The sequence below is a fragment of the Falco naumanni genome, chromosome 9, assembly GCF_017639655.2.
Source record: "Falco naumanni isolate bFalNau1 chromosome 9, bFalNau1.pat, whole genome shotgun sequence".
Classification (NCBI taxonomy): domain Eukaryota; kingdom Metazoa; phylum Chordata; class Aves; order Falconiformes; family Falconidae; genus Falco; species Falco naumanni.
In genome coordinates, this window is record NC_054062.1 from 50339504 (window position 1) to 50365601 (window position 26098).

Genomic DNA, 26098 nt, shown 5'->3' on the forward strand with positions numbered 1-26098 from the left:
AAGCTCATTTCCCTTGAAATTCTTCTGTAATCACATATGCCACACTCTAATTAGCCCGGAGGTGTTAAGCTTTGCCTAGATTTTTGATTTAGGTTTAGAAATTAGGTGGTTTCTAATGTTTATGGCCAAGGATTTATTTGGACGGCACACTCAGCAATGTGGCGATACCCAAATGCAGAGACCCTGCTACTTTTAAAGGTTGGCAGAAACCTTGTTTTAGCCCGTTTCTGTGGGATGGGAGCAGCCAGGAACCCTCAGGGGCAGGTGGCCAAAGGGGTCAGTGCAGGAGCTAAAAACCCACCAAGAACCGGGTGGTTTCTCAGGAGCCAGTGTCCTGAGGGCACCGGGACCCTCCTGCCGGCGGTGCCCGGTGGTGTGGCGCTGGGGGAGTGTCACGGCGGTTCCACAGGGCCGGTTTTGCCAAGGGAAAGGAACTTTTCGGCAAACCGAGGCCAGGTGTACCTGGAATAACATGGCACAATTAGGGAGGCCGCCAGCCGGGCACCACCCACCCTGCTCTCCTTTGTGCGGAGTCCGGCCGGGTTTTCCCCTCAGGAGCAGCAGGGCCGGGGGGCGGCTGGAGCTGCGGCTTCTCCCGAGAGGGACGCCCGCCGCCCGCGCCCCCTCAGCGCCGCGGGGCCGCCCGCGCTCCCCCAGCACCCCTTCGTTCCCTCAGCGCCCCGGGGCCGGGGGCTGCCTTAGCTCCCGCCGCCGCCCCCCGCCGCCCAGCGGGGCTGCCCGCCCGCGCTCCCCCGCCTCCCCCGCGGCGGGCCGGCCGGCCGGGGCGCCAGGCCGCTGGCTCCGCCCGCACCACATGACTCCGCCGTCGGTAGAAACTTTTCCCGTCCCGCGGTTGGAAAATGGCGGCGTAGGAGCGGGGCTCCGCATCCCCGCCCGGTCCGGCCGCCCCCCGCGGCCCCCAGCACCATGACCCGCTGGGTTCCCACCAAAAGGGAGGAAAAATACGGCGTAGGTGAGGTCCCTCCCGGCCCCGCTCCCGCCTGTTGCGTTGCGGGTGCCCGCGCCGCCCGCGGGGAACCCCCAGCCGCGGGCCTCGCCCCCTCCCCGGCTCCCCGCGCCCCGCTCGTCGCGGCCGCTGGCTGAGGCGGGCCGTGGCCGCGCTCCCCCGGGCAGCGGTGCCCGCCGCTCCCGCGCCGCCTGAGGAGAGCTCCCGGGCCGCCCGCGGGGCCGGGACGGAGCGCGGGGCCGCCGGTGCCCCGGGCCGGCCGGGCTGGCCCCGCTCCGCTCCCTGCGGGGCTTTGCTGTGGGGAAGTTCGGAAGTTGTCTGGAAAGGCTGGGCGACCCGTGCCGGAGTCACCCTCGCTAAAAAAGTTGCCTTTTTCTCCTCTCTCTCTCTTTTTTCCCTTCCCGAGTACTGCTTTGTCTGAGTAGAAGAGGGCTGGGAGTTATTTTTACATCGGTTTCTGTTTTTCCCCTCCCCGGTGGCAGCTAAACAGGATACGCTTCCAGCGCTGGCTCCCTGGTGGGAAGAAGCTCTGCCCTCCGCCATGGTGATGCCCGGTGCTCCCGCATCTCCTGGCCTGCCTTAGGAGGCCACCAAGGGAGAAGGCTCTGCGTTTCGCAGGGAGTGTGACTTTCATACAGATGAGGGGTTCCCCCTTGCCGCTGCTGCCCAGGGATCCATTTCGTACTCCGCTTTTCCCGCCCCGCTCGCACAGAGGGGGTTTGTGCTCTCGCCGGTGGTTACAGCGTCTCCGCCGTAGTTAAACGGGACCCATCCCTGGTGGGTTTGGGCACTGGTGTGCCAAGAGGGCCCATCTTGACTTTGAAGTTGGCTCATTTTGCTCACAGGCTTTCTTTTAGGGGTTACGGAGTAGAAAAGTTTATTGGCGTGAGTGAAAGCGTTTGTCATGGGGAAGGAAGTAATAAATCTGACTATTCAATTTGGAAATACGGAATTCAATGTCCACCACACTTCCCGGACCGTACTGATTGCAAAGAGCAACTTACTTTTCATATATACCCACAGCTAAGCCTTGTGTAAACAATGTGAGCAGCAAGAAGAGAGTTTCTGGGTCTTAAGTAAGAGCCCAAGTGAATTTTAGGAATTAAGTTCTGTGTGTACATCCCTAGAAGACGAGAGCATGACTTTCAAATTACAAAGTCCAGTTACACTGTGTGAGACCTGTGAGTAATTTCAGTGCTGAGGATGCAGGACAGATATACAGAAGCGCTACAGAGGGCAGTTGCTTGCTAAGTTTTCCAAATACCTGTGTGGTGGGTTGTGGGTGTTTTTTTGTTTTTTGTTTTTTTTTTTTTTTTTTTTTTTTTTTTTTTCTTTTTGTGTTGGTTTTTCTTCTTCTTTTTTTGTTGTGTGAGGTAGGTAAGGTGTTTCCGAAAGACTGGAATGGCTACATTGTCACATAGTGTGCGCTAGTGTTACAAACCAGTGACACTCGAAAGCAAGTTCCTCTTTTGCAGGAGCTTTCATCTGCTGCTGTGGCAAAAGCGGTTGCCTGGACCCAGCTTTCCAGGAATCGATGTCTTGAGAGTGATTTTGAAAGGGTGAGAGAATAAGACACCTGGAACAAACTGAGCATTATCCAAATATACTTGAAGTATGTTTGGGTGTCCAGTGTGGGAAATTGTCTGTGTAGTAAAAAAATGTGACTTAAATGTAATTAAAAAACAAAACTGGTTTCATTGTTTCAAAAAAGCACAATATTATGTGCTCAACTGGTGGTGAATTGATACTTTTTGTTTGTGTCCACAGCTCTCGAGGTTTGTTATGGTTTTGTAATAAGTTTGTTTTTCTACAATAGTTTATTTTCTTTTTCCTGCAAGTTGGCTGAGAGGGAAGATCCTCAACAAAATTAGGGTATTTCTCTGCTGAACTGCAGGTGTGTGAGAGTTGAAAGTAGGCATAATGGTGCAAGGAGATAAAATCTGATTTAGAGCTAATTGAACATTGCAGTTTGCTGGCCCCTGCTACACTGTTAGACGCCGTTTTGGGAAGGATAGCTACTTTTTGGTGTCCTGAGGAAGGTGAATATGAATATTCAGTTTGGTTACATGTGTTTTATGCATCTTTGTGTTGTTAAAAAAGGCGCTTCTGTACACTGTGAGTCTAATGATGTTTTATTTTTTACCGCTTGTGAAACTTTCAGGTTGTGGAGAATTGATGCAGCAGTTACACAGTTCCAAACAAAAATGGAGAAGGCCCTGTTAATCTGAGCATGCTAACATAGGAATAGTTTTCTTCCTAACTATTTGTCATGACCAGTCCTGGAGACTGTCATTGGATCAGTATTGTCTGACAGTGAAACAGAAACATCTGCCTGCTCCCAAATAGAATTGTTGTACTGCTATTTTGGTGAAACATACATGTAATATACTTGGTTTGTAAGTTTCACTAAAGCAAAAATAACAGGAAGGTATCTATTGCTATGGGTTGGGTTGTGTTATTTATGTCACTGTAGTGGGAGCTCAAGAAATGTGTGTATGTATACACATGCGTGTATATACAACACATGCGTGTGCATATGTAATCCATATATATACACTGGTTTTCTTCCTCTTGACTAGTATGTTCCTTTGCACAGCTAAGCTTTAATGTCTCAAGTCCCAAAGATTTGCTGGCCGTGATGCAGTTGGACTAAGTTATTGCAACATACCTATACTGAAAGTGTGGTAGAGATACAGATGTGTTAAGAAACACTTCTCCTGCTCAGCCATCTCCACTTTGCAAAACCCACCGGGTTTGCAGATGGTGCTGGATGTCCAGCATTCATGTAAACTAAACTCACTGCCTTAAAATGAGGAGGGCTGCTGCATAGTGCCTAGGCATTATCTCAGCAGGCAGTTGGGAGTGTGACTCAGCTCCGCTTCCTGAGAGAATTCAGGGCTTGGCGTGCGGGGAGGTTGGATGAAGAATGGGTGTGGATATAATGGGATAATACAGTTATTAGATTAATGTACGGGGAACCATCTGAAACAGTAAAATGATCAGCTTAATTGAAGTAGCTTTTCTCCACTCCTGATGCTGTGTATCTTTCTCCTTCCTCTCAGCACCTAGCTCTGTATTTCATCTCTTGCCCCAAGCTGTTGGGGAGGCATGTGGTCATGTTGAGATGGCCATATGGGTGTATGGCTTCCTCATTTGGGTCATCAGAGGCTTTCAGCAAACCCCAGAAGCTGCTTATGTCTGCTGCGTACCCATGGTGTTGCAAGTGGCTGCTCACTCTCATGTTTCTTGTTTTTAGTGTGATGTGAGAATTGTAATTTTGGTGTTCTTCCTTATGCCAGTGGAGAGGAGATGTAGCAACATGCTTTATGAAGTCTGTGAGCCTGAATAGTGCTTCTGAGATAGCACAAAGTGGCTCTTGTAGCTTCCAGATCATCTTGACTTCTACTATTATTTGACCCTTTCCATTGGGCTTAAAACTGCACTAAGAGGTAGAACTGATGCTACTATGGTTACTACAAATACCGTTTTAAACATTCCTTTGTGTTCAAAAGTATGTGCAGATATGGAGTAATGAGACCACTACTGTGATAGTTTAATTATTTTTTAAAAATAAACAGTGAAACAGAATAATAATGCCACATGTGTCTGCACACGGTCCCATGTAGGAGGAGAACTTCCTAGCTACAGGGCTTATGCCGTCTGTGAAATCCTGTTAATTTTCTGGATGCTGACTCTACTTTTCTCTGCTACTCCTAATGAGTTACTGGAAAACAGTCGTGCCCTTAGTGTAATAAGTAAGCTGGTGTGGGCTCTACCTTGCAGGCAAGGTGCTCCTGGCTTTGGACAGCTTCATAAATTCAAAGCCTTGATGAAGAAAGGGCTGGACATCTTTACGGGGAGCTGCATGGAGTGTTACTACTCCAAGACAGCATGCGATGCCTGGGTAGGTGCTTCCTAGTGACATGTTTTAGGTCAAAGATAACATCAGTGTTGAGGACACTAGCATTTTAAAAATAGTCTGTACTTCTATGACTGTATATGTACAATTGGTATATCTAGGTGTGCTCAAGCTTTCTCCTAAGTAGATGGTGCTGCAAGTACTTGAGATGGAATCTGTGTTTCACAGTCTTTAGTCAGTACCACGCAAGCTGCTCGGACATACTCCATGCTGTGGAAGGTGTGTATTTACTTGTGCATTAATTTAACAAAACAACAAGCAAACAAAATACCCAACCCACAAACCCAGTTTTTACTCTGGGCCACACCAGTTGGGAGTCCTGTATTTTTGTGTGTTACTGGTGAGTTTTTGTTGCATGTCATGACAGGGCAAATTATAACTAGCCTGATTTTAGATGCTTTGAAACCCGGTGGACTTTGGACACACTTCAAGCTTAGGGTATTTTAGTGCCTTTCTGAGATTGGGATAGCTTTTTGGAAGGTGTATATAGAAGTATCTTCAAACCAGGTATGCAGGAAAAAAAAAATATTACTAGGGGAGGGTTGTAACGAGTTGGTGGACTAAGTGGTGATACAAAGGATACAAAGCTCTGTGAACAGGGGGATGAAAGCAGTGCTGTTGGAAGCATGGGAACTCCTATGGCCAAGCACTGCTGCTTTCCTTCTGCTGCTTAAGGAAGGACTGTGGTGGTTTGGGACAGATTTAAGGCTTTTGTGGAATTCTGGATTTACAGTCCACAGCTGTGGTGAGTGGTGGTGGCATGTGGAGACTTGTTTACTAAGAGAGCTGGTGATCTTGTGCTTGCATATTCGTGCCTTAAAGTAGGGAAGAAAATGTTTTTAGGAAATGGAAAAAGGTGCAATTTAGCGATGTGTCTTAGGAGCGCATCTTAGTAATTTTAGTGATGCTATGTTGTGAGTCAGGTTTGGAGCTCTCTGCCAGGACAGTTACTTTTGGGCTGTTACTGTTGGCAGGACTGTGCTCTGACACATCCCAAATCGATGGACTACGAACACCCATGCGATATCTGCTGATGTATTAATCAGTGCATTACCATTTTGAGAAAGCATATGCAGATTCAGTCTTCTAGGGACAGAATACCTTATTGTACACTCAGATTGGAGTTTTATTTTGTGATACTTTACAATACCTTTTAATTCCCTGCTTGCTGAGGGGATGCATTCTGTGCTTCCTTGTCCCTGGTGTTACATAAAGCAGAGGTAAGGGACTGGCAGCTGAAGCTTACTTCTTCCTGAGTGACTTTAATTTGACTGTAGGCATGTGCTTGATTACAGTCAGTTTACTCAGCAGCCACTGTTGCTCTTTGTCAATAACCACTTCTTGCCAGCAACAGATTGGAGAGGGATAAAGATAGCAGGGAGGTGGAAATAAGCTGGCACTCCTGTTTGTTTTCATCCAGGTCAGTGACAACATTATAAACCATGATTGGTCTGAGAAATGATTCCTATAGGGATTTACCAAAAATACTTTTTTTTAAGATTTTTTTTTGTTGTTTGTTTTCTTATAGGGCACATACTGACTCGCCATAGGCAGTTGGCTACCTATGGGTGTAATATAGAACACTTATTTAACCCTGCAGAGTAAGTTCCCTGTCAGTTTAGACATTTTTTTCAATTGCTAGTTAATTAACAGTCTTGTTCCTAGAAAATAAAAGGGGAGGAGGAATTTTCACAAGATGAGGATTTACGCTTTACATAATATACAAGTATGGAACTGACAGTAGGACAACGTCCCAACTTAAGATTTTTTTGGTTTGGTATTAATTCAGGGGGAAAACTATTTCTGAATTTCAAGTAGTACCTTGGTGGGTTTTATAGGTTTTGTCTCTCATTGCCATAAATGCCTGATTTAGGTGCACTGATAATTTTAAACTGTTTGCCATAACTGGCACAGCTTTCTATTATAAATGCATTTTCCTTTCTGCATAGGCAAAACTTTCAGGGAAGGGGAAAGTAAACTGGATGTGACTTAAAGTCAAAACAACATCTCCAGGAAGCCTTTCTGTCAGCTTGCAACTACAGGCATCAGTGTTGCAACAATTTTTCTTTGAAATATTTGTGTTTTTGGAGTTTGTCCACTGTTGGCTGTAAAGCACATGCAGGATACTCTTTGTCTAATCCTTTAGTAGTCCTTCAGGACTGAAATCCAATACATCTTGTTAAATACCTGTAGATGTGTCCAACTTTAGGTAAATGTCTGAAAGCTGACTCATATTAATGAATTGAAGCTCAAATCAGGAACTAGTGCTAATCCAGTTTTAAAGTATTTGCTTTATTAAAGATGTCAGTCTTGCCTCACCTCTCCTACTTGCTGCAAGGCTGAAACTTTCACAGAACATTCAGTGGTGGCTAATCACCATCTCTGTGAAACACACAGGCTGCTCTTTATAGGTTGTCTTTGACAGGGAGATGGACCACTGGCAAGGTAGCTTTTTTTTTTCTTTTTGGTAAACTTAAGCATTTTTAATTCTGTTTTCTGGCCTGTGGTAGGTCTCAAGGCTATTCTGACAACAGTAATTTTCTGAATAATGCTTTAATGAACTCTTTAATGAGTTATTGGAATACTTTCTTCCTTTAGCTTGGGGGAGGTGGGGGTGAGTGGTGAAGAATTGAAAAAATTGCCCTATGTAAACCAAAAGAATGTTCAAAAAGAGATAATTCTTGTAATTCTGGAACTTTATCTACGTTTTCAGGCTTTAGTTGTGAAAATATTTATGTATTTATCTACCCATGTTTATGTAATTTGTGCATTAAATCTGTTTTCTGATATGAAGACTTGTAACACAAGAAGCAGCAGTTGCTAAATTTCAGTTTCATCAGCAAAATGTGAAATATCTCTGGAAATATTTTTCCGCTTCTTATAGCTTTGTAACTAAACTGAAATAATTACGTTGAGAACTATTATGTGTAATCATGTATCCATATATGTAACAAAACAAGCAGATGGATGAATAACTGAAATAACTATTGGCCATGATACTTGAATTTGATATTTTTTTTAAAATATATTTATTAGCACTGCTGCTTTATATAGAGTGCTGTTTATATTATTTTAACTCAAAACATTTTATAACGTGTTTTTAGAGGTTTGTGGTGGTTGATTTTACCAAAAGGTGTTGGAGTAGCAAAATGTCTTTCTGTTACCTGGGAGAAAATGCCAGCAAGTAAGTGATACAGGATTTGCTGTGTAATTTATGAACACAAATGGAAGTGAAAGTGTACGTAATCAGTATATATTCTTGTAGGCACTTGGTTTCTTAAGGCACTCTGTTCTGTACATCTCTGCTGTTGTAGCAGCTGTGTCACTTTAATGTTTCTATGGCACAAGTTAATCAATGTTGAGCTTGAAAACCTGCTCGAGCAGCTCCGAAGCTGAGCTAGGTGCAGGGGTACAGGAGTCCCGCGTTTGGAGGGCATTGTTGGTGGCATCATGGAGAGTGATCTTCCTCATTAAGGAACCTTGCAGCTTGACATAGTGAATCTTCACTGATTGCTGGTAAAGCTTCCTGGAGGCACAGCTTCTGAGCAGCTTTGAAAACGTAGATCTGACAGCACAGGTGGGCACTTGGGATTTGTGAGAGTGCATGAACCATGAAGTGCCCAAGAGCCTCTTCAACCATCTAAATACCTTTTGGAAGTCATGCCTTAGGTGTTTGTGTTTGTCTGCCTGCCTTCTCCTTCTCTGAACAAAGCACGGAAGTACTGACATCACTTAGTCTGAAGTTGAATGTAATAAAATAACATATGTTTAGGGAATGTAGCTGAGTAGCCTGTGGGTCCCAGGAGGAGGTAACCAATGCCAAACAAGGAGTTGATGATGCTGGACCGTACCCAAACTAATGCTCAAGGACCTTCAGCTGTGCTGTGTTAGTAGAGGAGGGCTTTCCTAATTCCTGTACATGGAATAATAATAAAAAAAAAATAAAAAAAAATAATCCAGAAGAAATAAGATGGCAAACTCTGGAGCTGGTGGGGCCTGTGGTCCCTCCCTAAAGGGAGTCGTTGGAAGGGAGCAGGTATACAGGATCACGGAAAGCTCTGCTGTTATGTGTGTCTCCAGCGGCATGCCTGCCTCCCAGCTGACGCTTCAGCCTTTAACATCCTCCTAATTGTGCCAGCTGGTCTGCAGGAAAAAGTGGTGGCAGGAAGGAGTGGTTCAGTGAATGTAGTTGAGTTCTTTTATTGAGTTGTTTCTGCCTCAGCGTAGTGTGTGTATAGTATTATCTGCAGCAAAGGCTGCATATCAGAAATGAAGAGAAATGAAAGCAACTGGTAATGTAAAAAATATTCCTGTAGTGGACCCTGAAACAGGAAATCTTTCAACGGTGAGCCAGATGGAAGCAGCTGATGATAATTTGAGTTTCCAAGAGTCAAGAGACACAGATGGTGAACAATGTAAAAGGACGCTTGCTTTCAAAATATCTGCTGTGCGTATGACTTCAGTGAACAAATGACCCTGAAGTGGCTGCAGATTATCAAGGCAGTGGCTTGGAATGTCCTATAAATACTGTCCTCTAAAGGAGGGTTGCCCTGCCATTTAAATGACTAAATAGAGATATGGTTAAGCATGTCGCTTGGGTCAGGAAAGTTAAAGATAAGGGTGTGTGGGAACCTTTAAACTTTCTCTCGACTAAATATAAGGCTATTCTCCCAAAATATGAGCATATAAATAAAAACGTCAAGGTGGCACTAAGTAGAGTTTTTGCTTTAATTATTATTGTTTTTTAAGTAATGAAAAGACTAAAAGAGGTTGTGTTCATTAGCTCATTTGACTTGCATAGATCTCCTGCTGGTCAGTGAATCTGAAAAAGGGACCAGCTGCAGGTGTGACCAAGCTTGTATTTATTCCTTTCTTAACTGCTATGGAGACTGTCTTACTACATCCTTACTTACTTACTAAGTCTCTCCATCCTTGCTTCTGCCTTGCCATACAGCCTGGGTTTGAAAAGCTTGGCCTCTTGGTTTCTTTAGTTTTTTTCTGCTGCTTTGGGGTCGCATGTTAACATTTCTGCTGTTTTCCATCAGACATTCTGTGGCTCTTTCATAGCTCAAATATATGGAAAATAATTCTTATGCTCAGGCCTATAGTATGCTGTGTCTAATGCGAGGCAACGGTGATGTTTCCTGGTGTCTGGCCTCTAGGCTTGGCTGCTGGATGGCCTGATGGCTTTGGGTACTATGTATAGCAATGTGTATTGCTTTGTATCTTTTGAGCAAAATGTGATTATGGTACAAAACTGTCTACAATTACACATGAAAGCTTTCTCGCTCCCTGGTTATTTTCCTTCATGTTTTTTAGTCTGTCATATGCTGCTTAATTTTTAATGGTCTCTAAGCTTTTTTCTTTTTTTCTCATATTTTGCCCTTATAGACAAATGCACACCAGTTTTCTGCAGGCATCGCCTGTTGTCTTGTTGTCCCTGCTGGAATTCCTTCCTTCCTGCTCACCTAGCTACCCCTGTTTCACCCTTCACATTGATGGGAAATAATGTTTATCTTTGGAGACCTATATCTGAGGCAAATGGAAAATATATGACCACTACTGTCCTTTCTTCCTCCAGTAAAGAACTGTAAACTCATTTGTGGTACTTGGAGGCTGAATCATTTCACTGGCAGAGGACGTGTGCAGTAGATATGGACCCTCATCACTTGCTGCTGTTGTGCTGTCTGACTCTTGTCTGTTATTTTTTCTTATGACTAGTAGGTGTTGGTTGTGTCTCCGTCAATTCATAGCCTTCTGGATGCTTCTTTGACCAAGAATCTTAGGTGGAGTAGACCTGAGACACATGACACATTTTTGTTTTTCCTCTCATTTGGGGCTGTTCTGTTCTGTGCTGTATTGTTGTGGGATTTTTTTTACCCCCACCCTCCCTGCTTCTGTGGACTGATCTCTGAAGTTTCCCATGTAAAGGGTAAGTGATGTCAGTAAAATAGTGGTATTACTAAGGTTGGGTTTGTTTTTTTTTTTTTTTAAAGGTGGTCTGTGTCTTTTTGTTTCTTTGAGTTTAGTTTTGGAGGTATGTGGGCTTCGATTTCAAACCAGACTTACCCTGTAGAAGGTATGTCTTTGGTATGGCAGTATCTAACTCTGCTTCCTTCCTCAACAGCTTGTCAGCAAAGCCTCTATAGGTGTTGACAATCTGTTTTCCACCTCCATATGACCTTGATGAAGTCTGTTTTGCCATTGTTTTGTGTCTTTTCTGATGCTTCTTACTAATGGTTGGGCATAAAGAAGACACCCTTTTTCTCATGGACTTCCCAGGTCATGGGCAACAGTATGCAGAAAAGCAACTCAGAATTTCTGTAAGACTGGGACTTGCTCACAAACACAACAGCTGGTATCGACTACTTTTAAAAATTAATTTAGTGACATATGACAAAGCACTGGGAAGGGGTTGAAGCAGTGGATAAAGATCCTTTTCCCAGAGTTCTCAATTATTGAGCTCTTCTGATGAGAGAACAGTTCTTCTTACTGAACAGTGTGTGAAGTGGCTGGAGATAAGAACAAATATTTTTGTGACACAGAGGTATTTCTTGGACAGTAGTTTCCATAGTGTGTGAGTCAAACTGGACAAAAAAGCAACCCCAAACTTTTTGATGTAGAGCCAGATATTCTTTTGGTATTATTATATTACACTTTTTTTATTTGTTGGTTTTGTTCTTGAGTGTTTCACTGTAACTAAAAGGATTAAAAAAGCACATTAGAGTTTATCTGGATAATGGGGACAACTGCAGTTACATTAGATGGGATTGTTTTACTGCTAAGCATTACTGTCCTAAAGAGCTGTAGGACTGATAAGGTGCTGATGGATGAGGGAATTTTTTTAGTGCTGGCTAATACAGAATTGCCTGCTGTAAGGTCTCTGTGTGTGTCTGAAATGCTGATTATGGGAATTAGACTTTGAACTCTGTTTAGTCCCATCTGGTCTCTCTCCTGCTGAGTCATGCTACTGGGATGTCAGTACAGGTAGCACACATGCAAGTCTTAATATGAATATAACAAAGCCTTGTTAAACCGGTGTTGCCTTGTAATCGTGCCTACAGCATTGATGGGGAGTGAGTCGCTAGTTGGTGTACGTTGCCCACGTGATGGGAAGAGTGTACCATTAGCAAGATTTCATTTGGGAAAAAACCCACCATCTTTGAGAAGCAATTGAATCCTCAAGGAGTGCCTAAAACAGCTCCCTTTGAGATCTGTTTTGATTCTTATTTGAGATTTGTTGAGATTCTTATTCCTAAAAACTAAAGCAGTGAACTGGATATAGCCAGATGAGCACATTTGAATAAAGACTTGAGAGGATTACTCAGGTATGGTACTGTTTAAATTTTTAGAAGTTTTGTGTGGGTTCAGCTTGTGTTTGATTTTTCTAGTTTAATGTGTTATTGAAATGACTTATTAACAAAATTTTATTAATAATTTTTGCTGCAAAAGTGACCTCTGTTTATTTACTGAACTGTGATAACTGTGATATAATTGGTTCAGATTTGTGCCTTAAATACTGAAAGTACAGTTTGGGCTTAATGCAACAGTTGCTGGTTTCTGTGGTTGGAATGCACAGAGGTGAATGTGTTCCTGGCTGAACACTGCAAGAAGTTTTAATACTCTTTGGGCTTGATTATTTAAAATATTGGGATAACTAACTGTAAGCTTTTACAGTCCAGGCACAATACCATTTATAACGCAGTGTGCTGATCTGCAAGCTGTTCTTACATCATAAGATTAGGAGTTCATGTATTATGTTTGTGTAATAGTGCCGTGATGCTTCCATTACATTTATATAAGGAGTGTGAAAATCAAAAAATAGTTTAGTGGAGGGGAAATAGAATAATTGCATACCAGCTCAAGTGTTGATAAGATGGGTAGTGTAGTGATGGCATTGAAAAGTGATTGAGTAAAAAGTAAAGTATTGGTGAACATTAGTGAAGCCTTGGGCTCTACCATTGTTTTTCCCTTCTTATGCATCTCCATATCGCAGGCGTTTCTGTTGTGACCTTTGCATGCAGCAACACAGTCTTGCTCTTGGGACACTAATGGACCAAGAAGCATTTTTAAAGTTTAAACTGTTTTTCTCCAGAACGCTGAAGGCTCCTTATCGAGAGGAGTAAGTTAGATACCTATGGGAAAATGGCACAAATACTACCCCCCCTCCCCACCCTTTCAACACTCCTCTGTCCTCAGCATGCAGGCTGTGGACACAAGTCCTGCTGCAGAATGGTCCACGTGTCTTCAGCAAACTTAACCAGAGCAAATGAGTGTTGATTTCTGTATTAAACATTAGCTGCGTCGCTGGACATGGGGACTTGAGTGTACAATGTGCTAGCTATCATTAGGGTTTTTTTTTTTAATAGTTTTGTTTTGAGGTGGAGGTTCTGAAATTGGTGAATATGTTGAACAGTTGAGAAGTAACCACTGGTTATTAGACTAATGTAGTATTTTTACAGTGGGGAAAACAAATGTTTTAAGGTGAAAGAGTTTGTGGAGGACAGATATGCTGTCCAGTTTACTGCAAACTTGTGCTACCACTTGGAGCTCACCAAATACAAACATTTGAGCAGATGTAGTATCTCCTGTGTTGCTTTGGAGATCATTTCAGGGCAATGGTTCTCCTTAAGCCGTTTTTTGCAATGGGGTAGTGCTAGAAACAGTGTTGATCTGCTCCTCTAGCCAGGAGCTGGCTCTGGCCTCAGCTACCAGCGTACATGTGCTCTGTGTGTGTTAATGCTTCACCTCTTGTCAGTGAATAGTCGGAATGATGCTGAGAAAAAGAAAGAATCGTTAAAATATTTTGTTCTTATAACAACAGGTTAGCAAGTTACTGCTGGGTTAGTGGCACCTTAAACACCCTACTAGCATCAATATGCATGACTGCCATTGGCATTTTTAAAATTCAGTCTCTTCAGGTGGTTATGCTTAGGAAGTAAGGTGTTACAGCCTTGAGCCATTCTGAATTAACAAGGGTGACTTTGAGGGTTGGGGGGGTAAGTGGGATTTACAACGGTAACTTTTGGTGCATTTCAGTTGGCTGAGGGGTGCCCTAGCAATGGGGGATGAAATTGGTCAGTAGGACAGGACTCAACACCCACTGGCAGAAGGTCCTCATCTGGGAATTTCCCACATTTTTTGTAATAGATTATTGGGCTTGATCAACATTAATTAGGCTAGAAAAGGCTTTAGAATGATCAAATTAACTCGTGATAAAGTGTGGTGACTATAAATTTAGGTCCCTATTGCACAAAAAGGTGTGGAATTCAACATCTGTAAGCAGAGCTTTTGGGTTTTCCTCTGCTCTGGTTTTCCCCACTTCCCAGAAATTTATGTGTTTGATTTACGGAGAGAGTAAAATGTGATGCTGTGTCTTTAAAGGCTAGTAATACCACATCAGTTGCATTTCCATCTCCTTATTTCTTTCAGAATGAACATAAAAATTAGTACGGGTTCAAAGGATTCCCCTTAGGTGGGAAACATGGAATTTCTGCGGATGCAAGCTCCCTCTGACAGCGCTGTAAGGAAACCCCATTGCTAGTGGAGGGGGCTGCTGATGACAGACTGGCTCTCTGCAGCCTGGAGCCAGGCAGACAGTGACTCTTTGTTAAGGCTAGCTGCTGAGCCAACTCTGTCGCTCTTCTGAAAGCAGCACGAGGCATGTGATTTCTTACTGGTTGGGAGGAAAACAATTTTTCCCTGTTTTTGCAAAATGCCGCTCTTATCTTTTCATGCATTCAGAGCTGTTTGACTTGCTTCCATGGTTACATCTTTCCATTAATTCTGGTATAAGATACAATTTCAGGAAAAAAATCACATATTTCCAATTTCTGCAATAGCCTAGCTGTTGTGGAAAAGAGAAAGTGTTGGTGGATCAAACTGCGGCTCTTAACAGGTAATTCTTTTCTCTGACTGTTATTTCTAAGAAAGCAGAACAAGTTCCTCAGGGATTATTTGAGTCTGAATCTGTAGCTCTTGCTGTTGGAGACAGCTTGAAGGACTGAGACACAAATAAGGTGATGACAAGTAAAAATAAATTGAGTAAGGGTTGATATATAAAAAGCCTAAAACTCTTTCTGTCTTCAATCAAACCTTCATAAGGTTTCCTGAGAAAGCAACGGAGGAGTTTTGATTTTGTTTTCCTTTGTAGAAATGCTGAGGAGGAAGAACAGTAGGAAATGAAAACTTCTTCCCATCACCCCATGTTCCCCTTGCTTTAGGCTTCTTGCTCTGCATTATCAGCTCTATATTGCAGTGAATAGCGTCTTGCAAGGGCCATTTTTTTGCTGTTTCCGCAGTAGTGTGATAGCAGTTTTATTGTGTTGAACTTGATTTTTATAGTCATTGAAATGACTATTAAAATACAGCTGTGACATTAAGCTCACTGCTATAGAAATGCTTCATAAAAGACACCCTCTTAGCAAAATTATGTTTGGTGCAATAGAGACCTTCTGCAATGGCAAGGGAAAAGCTTGAAGAAGCAGGTGACTGATGTGTCAGGCATCTTCAGATGCATCTGTGTGCAGTATGAATTGTTTCTGTTAAAATCCTCATGCAGGTATAACTGGGCTTCACTCTTGCTGGCTTTTGCATAGCAGCAGCTGGAAGCTGAAAAAGGTATATTGATAAAGGTGCTCTTCATCCTGTAAAGGATGAAGGTCCTGAGGAACTGGCTGTGTCCATCATCCATGCCCAGTCTTCTGCTCAACCTATGTAAGAGGTGCTGCTCCCAACCCCTTGGGAAGCTCTACGCCCTATTTGATCACCAGATTGGCAACTTGTGATTGAGCATTGGTGCCTGTGCACACTTTGACCATAATCTGTGCTGGTTTAGCCTGGAGCACTGTATTGGGAAGGACTCGGGTGTTTCCCTGCAATGTACATGTGGCATTAATATAGTGCCTTTCATAGGTTTGTTTAAAGATTGAGCTTGTTGCATTTGGGGATGTCTGCACCTGCTTCTGTGTTTGGCAGGGTGGTTTTGAATTGCACTGCTCTGTTTGGGACCTTTTCCTAAGGCTGTAGTTGAAGTTGATGCTGTTGCCCTCCCGTGTTGGCCATGTGCTGCTGCCTTCACTGCTCTGCCATTCCTGGGTTTCCCTGATAGCTCTGTAAATAGCTCTGAGCAATTGTAGGAAAAGCGCTGAGGTTTTGAGCAAGCTGAACTCCTTGCAACTGTTGGCTGAGGGCTGAGGTGGGCGGCAGCGCTGGTCCAAGGGAAGAGGCAGGGATGTGCAGCTGGAGGCACATGAGCCAGGAACGGGTGTGGAGCTGCAGCGCTGTCAGCTTCAGTCCCTTACTGTCTCTTGGGGAACCTCTGTCTAACAATACAGCCTGACGGTGACTCATGACCAGTTCGTACACATTTAATACTCTGCCAGCATTGACCGCAAGCTGAACTAGTTCCTCTTCCACTTCACTGTTTAACTCTTTTTTCCCTTCCTTCCTTCTTTGCCCAGGAGATCCTGTACTTTACTTTATGCATAGCAATATTGAAGGTCTTGCAAATTTTGCGAAGACTTCAGGTAGAGGCTGTTTTGAATGTCAGTTAACTAAAAACACAGAAGTCCTTTCTTCAGATAAGCATAGTGCATGCTCCAGCGTGGTCTTTGCTGCCTTTGGGGGTGTTGCCTGTAGGCCCACCATAGCAAGAGCCGACTTATCGCTTCTTAGTGTCCCCCAGTGAAATGCAGGAAATTCAAGGGAACATCAAACCTCACTCACTTTGTGATTCTGCATTACCAGAAGACAGATGCCAAGACATCTGCCTCTGGATAATGTTTTCTGTTTGTCTAACTCAGCATCTTGCTTTTCCTACAAAAGCCAGTGTTAAGAGCTCCGGGGTGGTGTGATTACTTTTAGCATGCAATGTGTTTCAGTTAATGGACTTTTTAATATTAAAAATCGATTTGAATGTTCTTGATTGTGCTTCTTGTTAGCTATGCATTATGGCACATTATTAATGCTGTTACAGTCAATAATGATATCTTTTTTTTTTTTTTAACACTACTTTCAGCTTAATACCCTTAGTACTTAGTGGTGAAGTACTCTGAATACAGATTAAGCAGCAAGAAGGAGGGAGATAGCTGTGTAAAAGAGTGAATTGGCATCTTACTTCATTAGCTCCCTAAAAATAAAGTATTTGGCTTAAAAGAGGGGAGGAGGAAAAGCGAGAACCTTAAACTGGTTCTTGAAAATCTTGGATAGGTCCAGAACTCTTCATTTATTTATTTATTCATTAATTAATGCAGAAAGGACAAGTGTGCATGTTGTTCTGTCCTACTTGAGCTCTCCCTGCAGGATTCAGCAACAGGGTGGTTACACTTCTGGAAGGCAACGTGAATGAAGTTTGGGGATTGGTCTGGATTTATGATTTTTCCTCAGTTTATTAATTCTTGTTGGGTAGTGGTAAGACACCAGATGCGTTGCAAAACATATTGCTCCCCTGTGTTGCCATCTGTTATAAAACCTGACATGTCTAGTTATGTTTATAGAGGCTTGGGTGGTCCTTCACTCTCTAAGCTGTGCTCAGCCAGCAGTCAATGCTGCACCTGTGCTTAGGTTCTCTAAATGCAGAATTTATCCCTGTGTATGTTTACTGATTTCCTTTCGAGTGTTTTGTGCCCTCATTTTGGAAGAAGGAGGGCAGGCTGTCATTGCAGGGATTTCAGTTTGAGAGGCCAGAGTCCAGGTTCAGGATTCACTCGCCCTCAACAGATGTTGCTCATGGAGGAGGAGGAGGAGTGTTCCTGGGTTCACATGGAAATACAGTTTCAGATGAACCAAGGTGCGTTTTGGGAATTTGCTGCTCAGGTGGAAGATGGAAGGAAGGAATGGTCTCCCTGTTGTAAGGGAAAATGAGAGTAAGTCTTTACCCTCTACTTAACCTTACTGGCTTTAGTCTGGTCCTGCTGGAGTGATACCTGTGATAAAAGTCTCATTCATGGATGTAATCAGTAAGATCTAGTGTGTGACTGGGGAGGAGGAACCACGAGCTTGGTTCCACCACTTCTTCGTTAGCTTGGTAGTAACTGTTCTAGTTTAAGAGTTTCTTTAGAAAATTGTTTGTATGACAGAATAACTAGAATATTGAGAAAGAACTAGTGAACAAAGCTTGGTGAGACCAGGAATGACAAAACACAAGGTGTCTTCAGTAAGGCTGGAAGACCTACTGTCAGTTAACACACATGAAATCATCCTCGAACAAATCTTATGTGCAACTCCTGACTCATGCTTCTTTTTTCTTCTTCCTTCTCCGTTAGCCTCAGCTGTAAAAACTAGAAACTTGTCTGGGTGAGTAACAGAGGAATAAGGAGTCTCTCTAATACTGAAAGCAACAACCACTTTAGTTTTAGAGAAGAGGAAATCCTTCAGGTTTCTTTTATTTGTAATACTAGAGAATTTGCAGGAGACTTTGCTTTCACCCCTGTGATTTCAGTCTACTTTTATGGAAAAAGCACAATTATGATTGTTGTTTTTTTTTTTTTAAAAAAAGACAGTGTGAAATAAAGCTGATAATGTGTTAAATGTAGTTTGCTTTCTTTTAGGAGTGTGGAACAGTTAATACAGCCCTTCATGTGAAGTTATTCCATGGAATGTTACTTGTAATATTTTTTGTGGTATCTTAAGATATCTCAGCTTTCATACAGTCAGAGAAAAGCTTTTTCAGTAGATACTGATGTTACCTTTGTTTGCCTTTTCCTCCTCCTCCCCACCCTGTCTGTCACCCCTCTCTAATTCTAGTGTTGCACTCCTCATTTTTCAAATGCATGCAGATTAATGAGTGCAGTTCAGTAGAGGTGTTTGTTTTGTATTCTTTAACAGTAAATGGCTTTTTAGTGCAATTACTGTAATGTCCTATTCATTCTTCCTTCCTTTATCAGCTCTTAGAGTTGAAAAAATTGCTCTATGCCCACACTAATCCTTTGCTTCTGGCACTTCAGTACTTCTGCGTAGATGTGCTGTGTGGTTGCAGTGGGAGGAGGAAGGGAGCACCGAGTGCCTTTACCCGGAGAGTCACTCTGCTGAAAGCACAGCTGATGAGGAAAAGTATCTTTGGTGGTGCTGAAACCTTCTGTCCTGTGGCGTGGGGTTGAGAAGTGGCTTCAGGGTGTTTTTGTCACTGTGATGTTTTTCTTTGTGTTTTCCCTTGCCATCCTCGTTCTGCTTGTTATGTCTCAGGACTGAAACCCAGAGTTCACCGATATGTTTGCTGGATGCTCTTTAGCCTTCATGTCAGCTCACTCTGCCTCGACTAACTAACAGATGTGCTGAATCCATATGCTGCTTGTTTTGTTCAGTGCATATCTCAAGAGCCACAACTACTCTATGCGTCGGCAGCAAGTCCCCTAAAATTACTAGGGGCTTTCCCTGTCATTAAGAGTTTTGGTTTATGTCTGTTTTTATAAGCAGGTTAAATATAAAGACTGCACCTGAAATGGTGTGTTTGGAAGCTGCTGCAAGTGTACCGATAACATGGTTGTCAAGGAAATATAGTCTATAGGTGTGATTTTGCAAATGTAATGGTCCCCCACAGCTCTAGATTAAATGAGCCATAGTTAACAATGCTTAGAACTGGAAAATAAAGCTCTTTATTTCTTTGTCCACAACTCTGAGGAAATGTTGTGGTCCTTCTTCTCTGCAGGCTAACCTTATAAGTTGAAAATGTCAGATGCAGGTGTCTGGGAGATATGTAGCTCATGCCAGAGACATCAGAGAGCAACTGCCTCCTTTATCTTCTCAAGGGTCTTCTGCAGGGAGGGCAGTCCTCTTCTGGAAGGAGGTCACCTTTACAGGTGACTTCCTTGCTCATTTAAAGCTGACGGCTGTATACTGGCCTGGAGGAACCTGGTAGTTCCTCTGTAGTGCAGGTTGTAGAGCAGGCTGAAGGAAGCAGCGGTGGGTTGCAGGAGCCTGAGCTCACTCCTGTATGCCTTCTGTGAAAAGGCAGCACGTTTGCAGCTCCGAAAGCAGCATCTTTCCTAAGCTCCAGTGACTGGTATCTCTTCTGCATGGTCTCTTAAGTTACCTCTATCACAGATGTATCCCATAAGGAGAAAATGCGCTGTAAATAGCACTTCTAAATGATAAGGGATGAAAGTATTTGGTTGCAATAGAGAAGCTTAGCTGTGCCTCTGCAGTTGAAGTTTATTAGAGAGGATAAAAAGTGGTATCTGTGCATGGATGAAGAGCATCAGGATGCTGTATTAGTGTTAACCATGAGGTTAACTTGCACTGGCTAGGTCGTAGTCATAAACCTTTTGATGCTTGAGGAACTGTGGTTTTTATCCTGCTTGTACATTGTAGCAAAGGTTTTTCTAACTTACTGGGCTGCATAACTTCTTTGCCAAAACAGTGAGCTTTGATTGTCAGTTCAAGTATGATGGGGAGGCCTGACATTAACTAGTGTAAATATTCCTAATGCTTCGTTCAGCTTAGAGGTCTCCAAGCTGAGAATCTGTCATACTGAGAACTGGATTTTCCAAATTAAGCAAAACTTACTTCAGTTATAACTTCATATTTTATTTTTTTTTTACTTCAGGCTTTTAAATATTTAAAGTGGTGACTCAGAATACAGTTGATCAGACAAAATATAAGCATGCCCGTTTCATGCTTTATTCCTCTAAATTTTGTCTTTCCCTTTAATTAAAGCCTTGTTTGCTCCAGTCAAACATTTTATCTGTCATAACATCTTTTGATGTCACTCTACATAAAAAGTACCCTTAGAGGGAGTTACCTGCTAGCTTACACAGGAGTATGCAGTGTAGTTCGAGCCTTGTTTTGTAATCATAGAGGTGGAATGCACTTTATAGTTATTTTGGTTGTTTGCTTCATGATCTGTCAATGCTGCTGCAAGCCAAAAACGTGATTTCTCTTTCTCTTTTTTTCTTTTTAATGGCTTTTTGTTTGTTTTGTTTTGTAGATATATTTTTCACACACGTATATTTTTAAAGGTAAGTCTTCCCTCCATGGCCATTGCTCCTCACTCAGTTCATGTCAGTGGGAGCTGTTGTGGGCAGTGATTACCACTTGATGGCTGTTTGTCGTCTTCTGTTGAAAGAATTGGTCATTAGAGTGAAGCTCCTGTTGTGTGACTCTCCTTGTTATGACAGACACCAGTTAACACCCTTGGATGTAAATTTTAATGTCTTTTATTAATAGCTGCCTTTGATTCTTAGTGTTATTCCATTTAAATGTTTGAGAAACGCTAAGCTAAGCTGAAGTGTGAATTGAGTACAGGACTGTTTCTAATCTGTCATAATGTGAATTTTTCCTCCTTGGGATGTCTGGTACGAGGCAGTGAGATTGCTCATCTGGGTCCCAAAGCTGGGAGACTTCAGTTGGATTCATTTTCAGATGTGTTGAGCACATACGGGTCCTCTCGGCTCTAGTGACAGGTGTGAGCATCAAAGGGATCTAAGTAAATACCCGAAGGATGCAGTTAGGTGTTGAACTCCAGCCACCCAAGGTTTGGAGGAGTTAGTATTGACTGTGTAACTTTGTCTTCCCTGGTATGTGCTAAAACTGAACTGAAAACATTTCTAATGAGTGTTATCGAGCAGACTGTCCTGCATGCCATGTATTCACCATTGTTAACATCCCTCTGCTCAGAGCAGTCTAAAATGTTGATATTTGTTAACGTGTTTTTCACAGAACCCTCTTCTCCTGCAGAATAGCAATTATGGTTTTAAAATATTCTGTGCCAGATACCAAGGAGGGAGGGTTTATCTCTTTAATAATGAAAAAGTTAACAAAAACATTAAAACAGGAATAGCTAGTTTGGCTTGTTTTGATGTCAAGAAAACCATATTACTTTCTAAAGCCTTAATTTAAATACTGTTGATACTAGTCTCTGCAATGCACTTGACCTTTATTCTTTTTACTCTGAAATGTCCTTTCCTCTGCTTATAATCTTACACTGTATACTGTTTTCTCTTCCAAATTGCTTTTTCTTTATTTTTTTTCATTTTTGCACTCAGATATATTTATTTACTTCTGTAGTCTGTCAAGCAAGAGGAGTAGCACAGAGAAAAGGAACAAGGCAACCCGTCATGTATTCGTTGTTCTTAGAGTTGTAAGCTGGAATTCGATGAATTCTGGTGAGAATAAATAGTAAGTCCTGGGGGTTGAAAATGAGGTGATGACCATGGTTGGAGGCAGCGCCAGGCACTGTGCCCAGCCCTTGTGGTGGGATTAGACCTCCTCACTTGCCCACTTACGTGTTGCTAGCATCTCTACTTGGGGCTAAACAGATTATCAGATTTGAGGAAAGTATTTTTCTCCAGTTACCAGTTCTTATCAATGGAATTTATGTTGTTGATCTTGTATGTAATACAGGCTCTAGCTTGCTGCTTAGTACTCCTCCGGAACAGGAGAAAACTGGGTTGATAAGTGAGGGTGCTTTCTGGGTCGGATGTATCATTGCCTTTAAACTGTGGCTTTTGGCCTTTAGCTGGGTCAGTTTGAGGGTTTTTGGAAGTGCTTTGTGACCTGTAATGAGTGTGGCATGTGGTGTTAATGTCCTGTGAACTCTTTTGGTCTGAACAGTGAAGGTTTCCTGTAACTTACCCAGGTCTTCCTCTTCAGAGTGTCCCCACTGGAGTGCTTGTGACCAGTGCTGCACACCAGCCCTGGCCATGGAGCTAATATAGAAGAGAAAGCAAGTGGATATCTGAGGGGTGGTAGAAAGTTTTGAGGTAACAATCATATTCTAGAAATACTTCCACTCCCCGAAGAGTTATGACAAATAATAAGAAATGTTGAGTCTCTGATGTTTTTAAAAAGCTATCCTTTGACACTGCATTCTATACTCAAAGAAGCACAGCCCTTTATGTATTCAAAATATAAAGATGAGAAGCCTAGCTCCTCATGGTGAAGGAGGAAGACTACTTTTGCCATTTCATTAGTTAAGAATAGTATATAAAATGCCTTTGAACTTGGTAACCTCATTGGAGGGAGTAACTACAGATGCAGAATCCTTTATGGGTCCACCTTGACTATAGTTCATTGACGTCAGTCTTGTGAAGTACTCGAGTTACTGTCTTTGATCATGAGGATGCTACTTCGTCTTGGAAGATTTTGTTTCTTACAGTTTGCTCCATATGAAATATAAAAACGAAGTTTAGGAGTCGTAACACTTTTGGTTTTCAGTTTATTAATGTATTTTTCCAACAAAACATAGTTTGCAGTGTTATTTGTCAGATAAATTTCTGGACATTGCTAATCTCAGTGCTCAGAGCTTCCAGATTTCCTTTTGGGAAGGGTAGTGAGATCTTTAAATGACTGGGTTGGTTTTGGTTGTAGTTTGTCTTCTGAAGATGGCAGTTCTCAAAAGTTCTGCTTTCTTGTCACCCAATCATTTAAAAAACAAACCCCCCCCCCCCCCCCCCCCCCCCCCGTTTTCTATTTATTGGTGATGATGTAACTTCATCAGTGAGTGGGGTAACACATCTTTTCCATTTGAATTATCTCTGGTAGTATATACCTGGCTACTGTTTTTTTCAAAGCAAACAGATTTTTGTTCTCTCCGAAGTTACTCCTTGGCCAGGAGTGAAGTCTGGCCGAGCACGGGCAGTCTGGGCATTCATGGCCATGAGGCAGGAGCTGCTTCCAGCACTCTTTGTTTTGCAGTTGACTTCATTGCCAGCTGAAGGTGTTCATTCAGTGCTCCCTCAAGGAAGGTGAATGTGGGTGGAAGCTGACCACTGGTCTGGGGGACAATGACAAGCAGACTCTTCAAGGGTTGAGCTGGAACTCATGACCTACAATGAAGTCACTTTTGGAATATACACAGCTGTGAGGTTTGCTATTTAGGTGCATCTAAACAAATCTGAGAATTTTCTCTTGGTCCAGAATCCTTTCTTCCCTGTTTTAGGTCTCCAGTATTGACACCAGCTGTGTCTGATGCAAGGGTCCATCAGATCTCTTCTATGTTGCGCCTCCTGCTACTTATACTGGATGGTAGAACTCCAGGCTTTTTCTGAATTCGGCACTGGAAAGGGAAATGGTTTTCACTATATTGTCACTCCTCACCCTGCTTGTGAGCCACTCAGAAATATTTGTGAAAACCAATACATTTGGTGAATTTTCAGGTTGTGGTGGTGCAGGCTGTGGATGCTGTCAGGGCTTGCTAATGAGTAAAGTATGATAACTTGACTATAATGCTATAGAATGGGGGACAGGACTAATCTTTCCCATGAACACAGGTGGGTTGATACCATTACCTCTGGCACTCAGGAATTCTGAAATCCTGTTGTTTCTAAATATAGTGTGTTTGCAGTAAATTAATGAAGTGACCGAGAAATCATTCTTTAATATTAGTGGTGGTAATTTGAGTTTTCTGAAGTCACTTTGTAGGCTTTCTGTATGTTGAGCTGACAGTAACAGACAGTGCAGTTCATTACGGAACTGCATAAAATTGACACAAAGTGCTGGAAGACAGGCAAATACAACAAAAGATTATTTGAATGTGGTGTTATGAAGAAGGAAAGCATTATAAACAGAGTGAGGGACTATGTTCAGAAAGTATACTTGTTGCTTTTTGAGATTTGTTACAAGGGGAATGTTAATGGATTAAAGGACTTGCCCAAATTTTTACAATTATTTTATTTTTTTTTACGAAAAGGTTGAAAACGGCAAGTGAGTAATAAAACCAATTATGTGGAGAAACGAAAATCCTGGAAGTTATGTTGTTTTGCGTGTGCTAATAGCAGTGTTTCCTTTCTCTAGCTCTCTACAACTATGATGCGAGGGGACCAGATGAACTTTCTTTACAAATAGGTGACACTGTGCACATACTAGAAACATATGAAGGTAAGCTGGCAAAAGTTACATTTAAAAACATTGGTTTTGCAATTGCATTTCTTCTTTGTTTGTGACCTTCTTGTGTTATCAGGTGATTAATTACTTACTTTCTTGCCAAAGGACCAAACACCTTATTTCTAATGAACACAGAATTAACCAATGCTATGTGTGAATGAAGACACGTGTGGTCGATAACGGTGAATAACCATTTCCTTTTCTATGGAAGATGGATGTTTTGCACAGCTTTATTTTTATGGAACTATTGTAGCAATTACCCTACGTTATAGAAATGATAGATGCTCTTTGGATACTCTTGGGTAATACAAAAGAGCCTGCAGCTAAAAGAAGTTTAATCTGAATTTGAAAGTCACCTGGGTCCTAAATTATTTATATTTCTCCCATAATATGGGTACATGTGTTACAGTGCTGTGGACTGCTTTTAGGCTTTTGAGATGCTTTGCTTGTTTTGATATGAAGGTATAGAAACATTATGTGTACCAAAATCTTTCCTCCTTGATCCATGTAAAAGGGAATTTGCATGTTGCGTTTGATAATCCGCAGAATGTGAAAACTGTCATAATGCTTTTTGGGTCTTGCTTAATCCAGTACTGAGCCAAGCAAAATACAACTCTTTTATTACATCCTTGACTTGAAATTTTATGGCATGCTGCCGTTTGGAAAGGTATAAGTAACATATAACTAAACTGTCTTTGTTTAAAATATTGTAATACTTTTTGTCCTGGGAAAATGTGATTTACTTAAATATATTGATTTAATTTGTTTGTTCCTCTAGACATTGATCTTTTGATACATCTGTGTGATAAATTTGTTTTAGAAACTGACTTAATAGGATTTTTTTATTGTTATATTTACTGAAACAAATAATGCTGTTTCAACAAAAGTAACAAGCTCTACTCATCACTGTGCAAATTATTTTTCTTTCTGTTCCTAGGCTAGCATTTTCTTAGAGTTCAGCTTGCTGCTGCAATGCTAAGTTTGACTTGAACCAAAGTAATCTTTCTGTTATTTGACATTATGTGGTTTAATAAAAATCTAATAATGCAAACATTTTAAATGCAAATTGAATGGTTTAAATATTGTGCAGCTTTGTACTTTTATAAAAATACTTCTATTTAATGCATGTGGGAGAAACTGAATCCTGAATAGGGTATGTGAAACCACATCGAATGATGACTGCTGCCAACTAAGTGGGGTGATGGAACGACGCACTTTTCCCCTGGACTTCAATAATAGAAAGACCTTCACACTTGCATGTTTGTTAGGCCTCAAGCACATGGGATGAGTTCATTTTAAAAGAAATGCAAATAAGTTAGTGTTCTTCCAAACATTTTATGCAATGATTGCTCGTTATGTACCTGCTGTGATGGGAAGTCAGATGCCATAAT

The 26098-nt window shown here is 42.0% G+C and overlaps 1 protein-coding gene across 2 annotated transcripts in view; it reads left to right on the forward strand.

The window, feature by feature from the left end:
- Positions 1-824: 824 nt before the first annotated feature.
- The window catches only part of DOCK1 (dedicator of cytokinesis 1), a 319815-nt gene continuing 294541 nt past the window's right edge, over positions 825-26098 (forward strand). For both annotated transcript variants that reach the window (XM_040605768.1, XM_040605769.1), the window contains exons 1-2: positions 825-973; positions 24618-24701. In XM_040605768.1, the coding sequence (XP_040461702.1) occupies positions 928-973; positions 24618-24701 (130 nt within the window). In that variant the 5' untranslated portion in view covers positions 825-927. The remainder of the gene's footprint in view (positions 974-24617; positions 24702-26098) is intronic.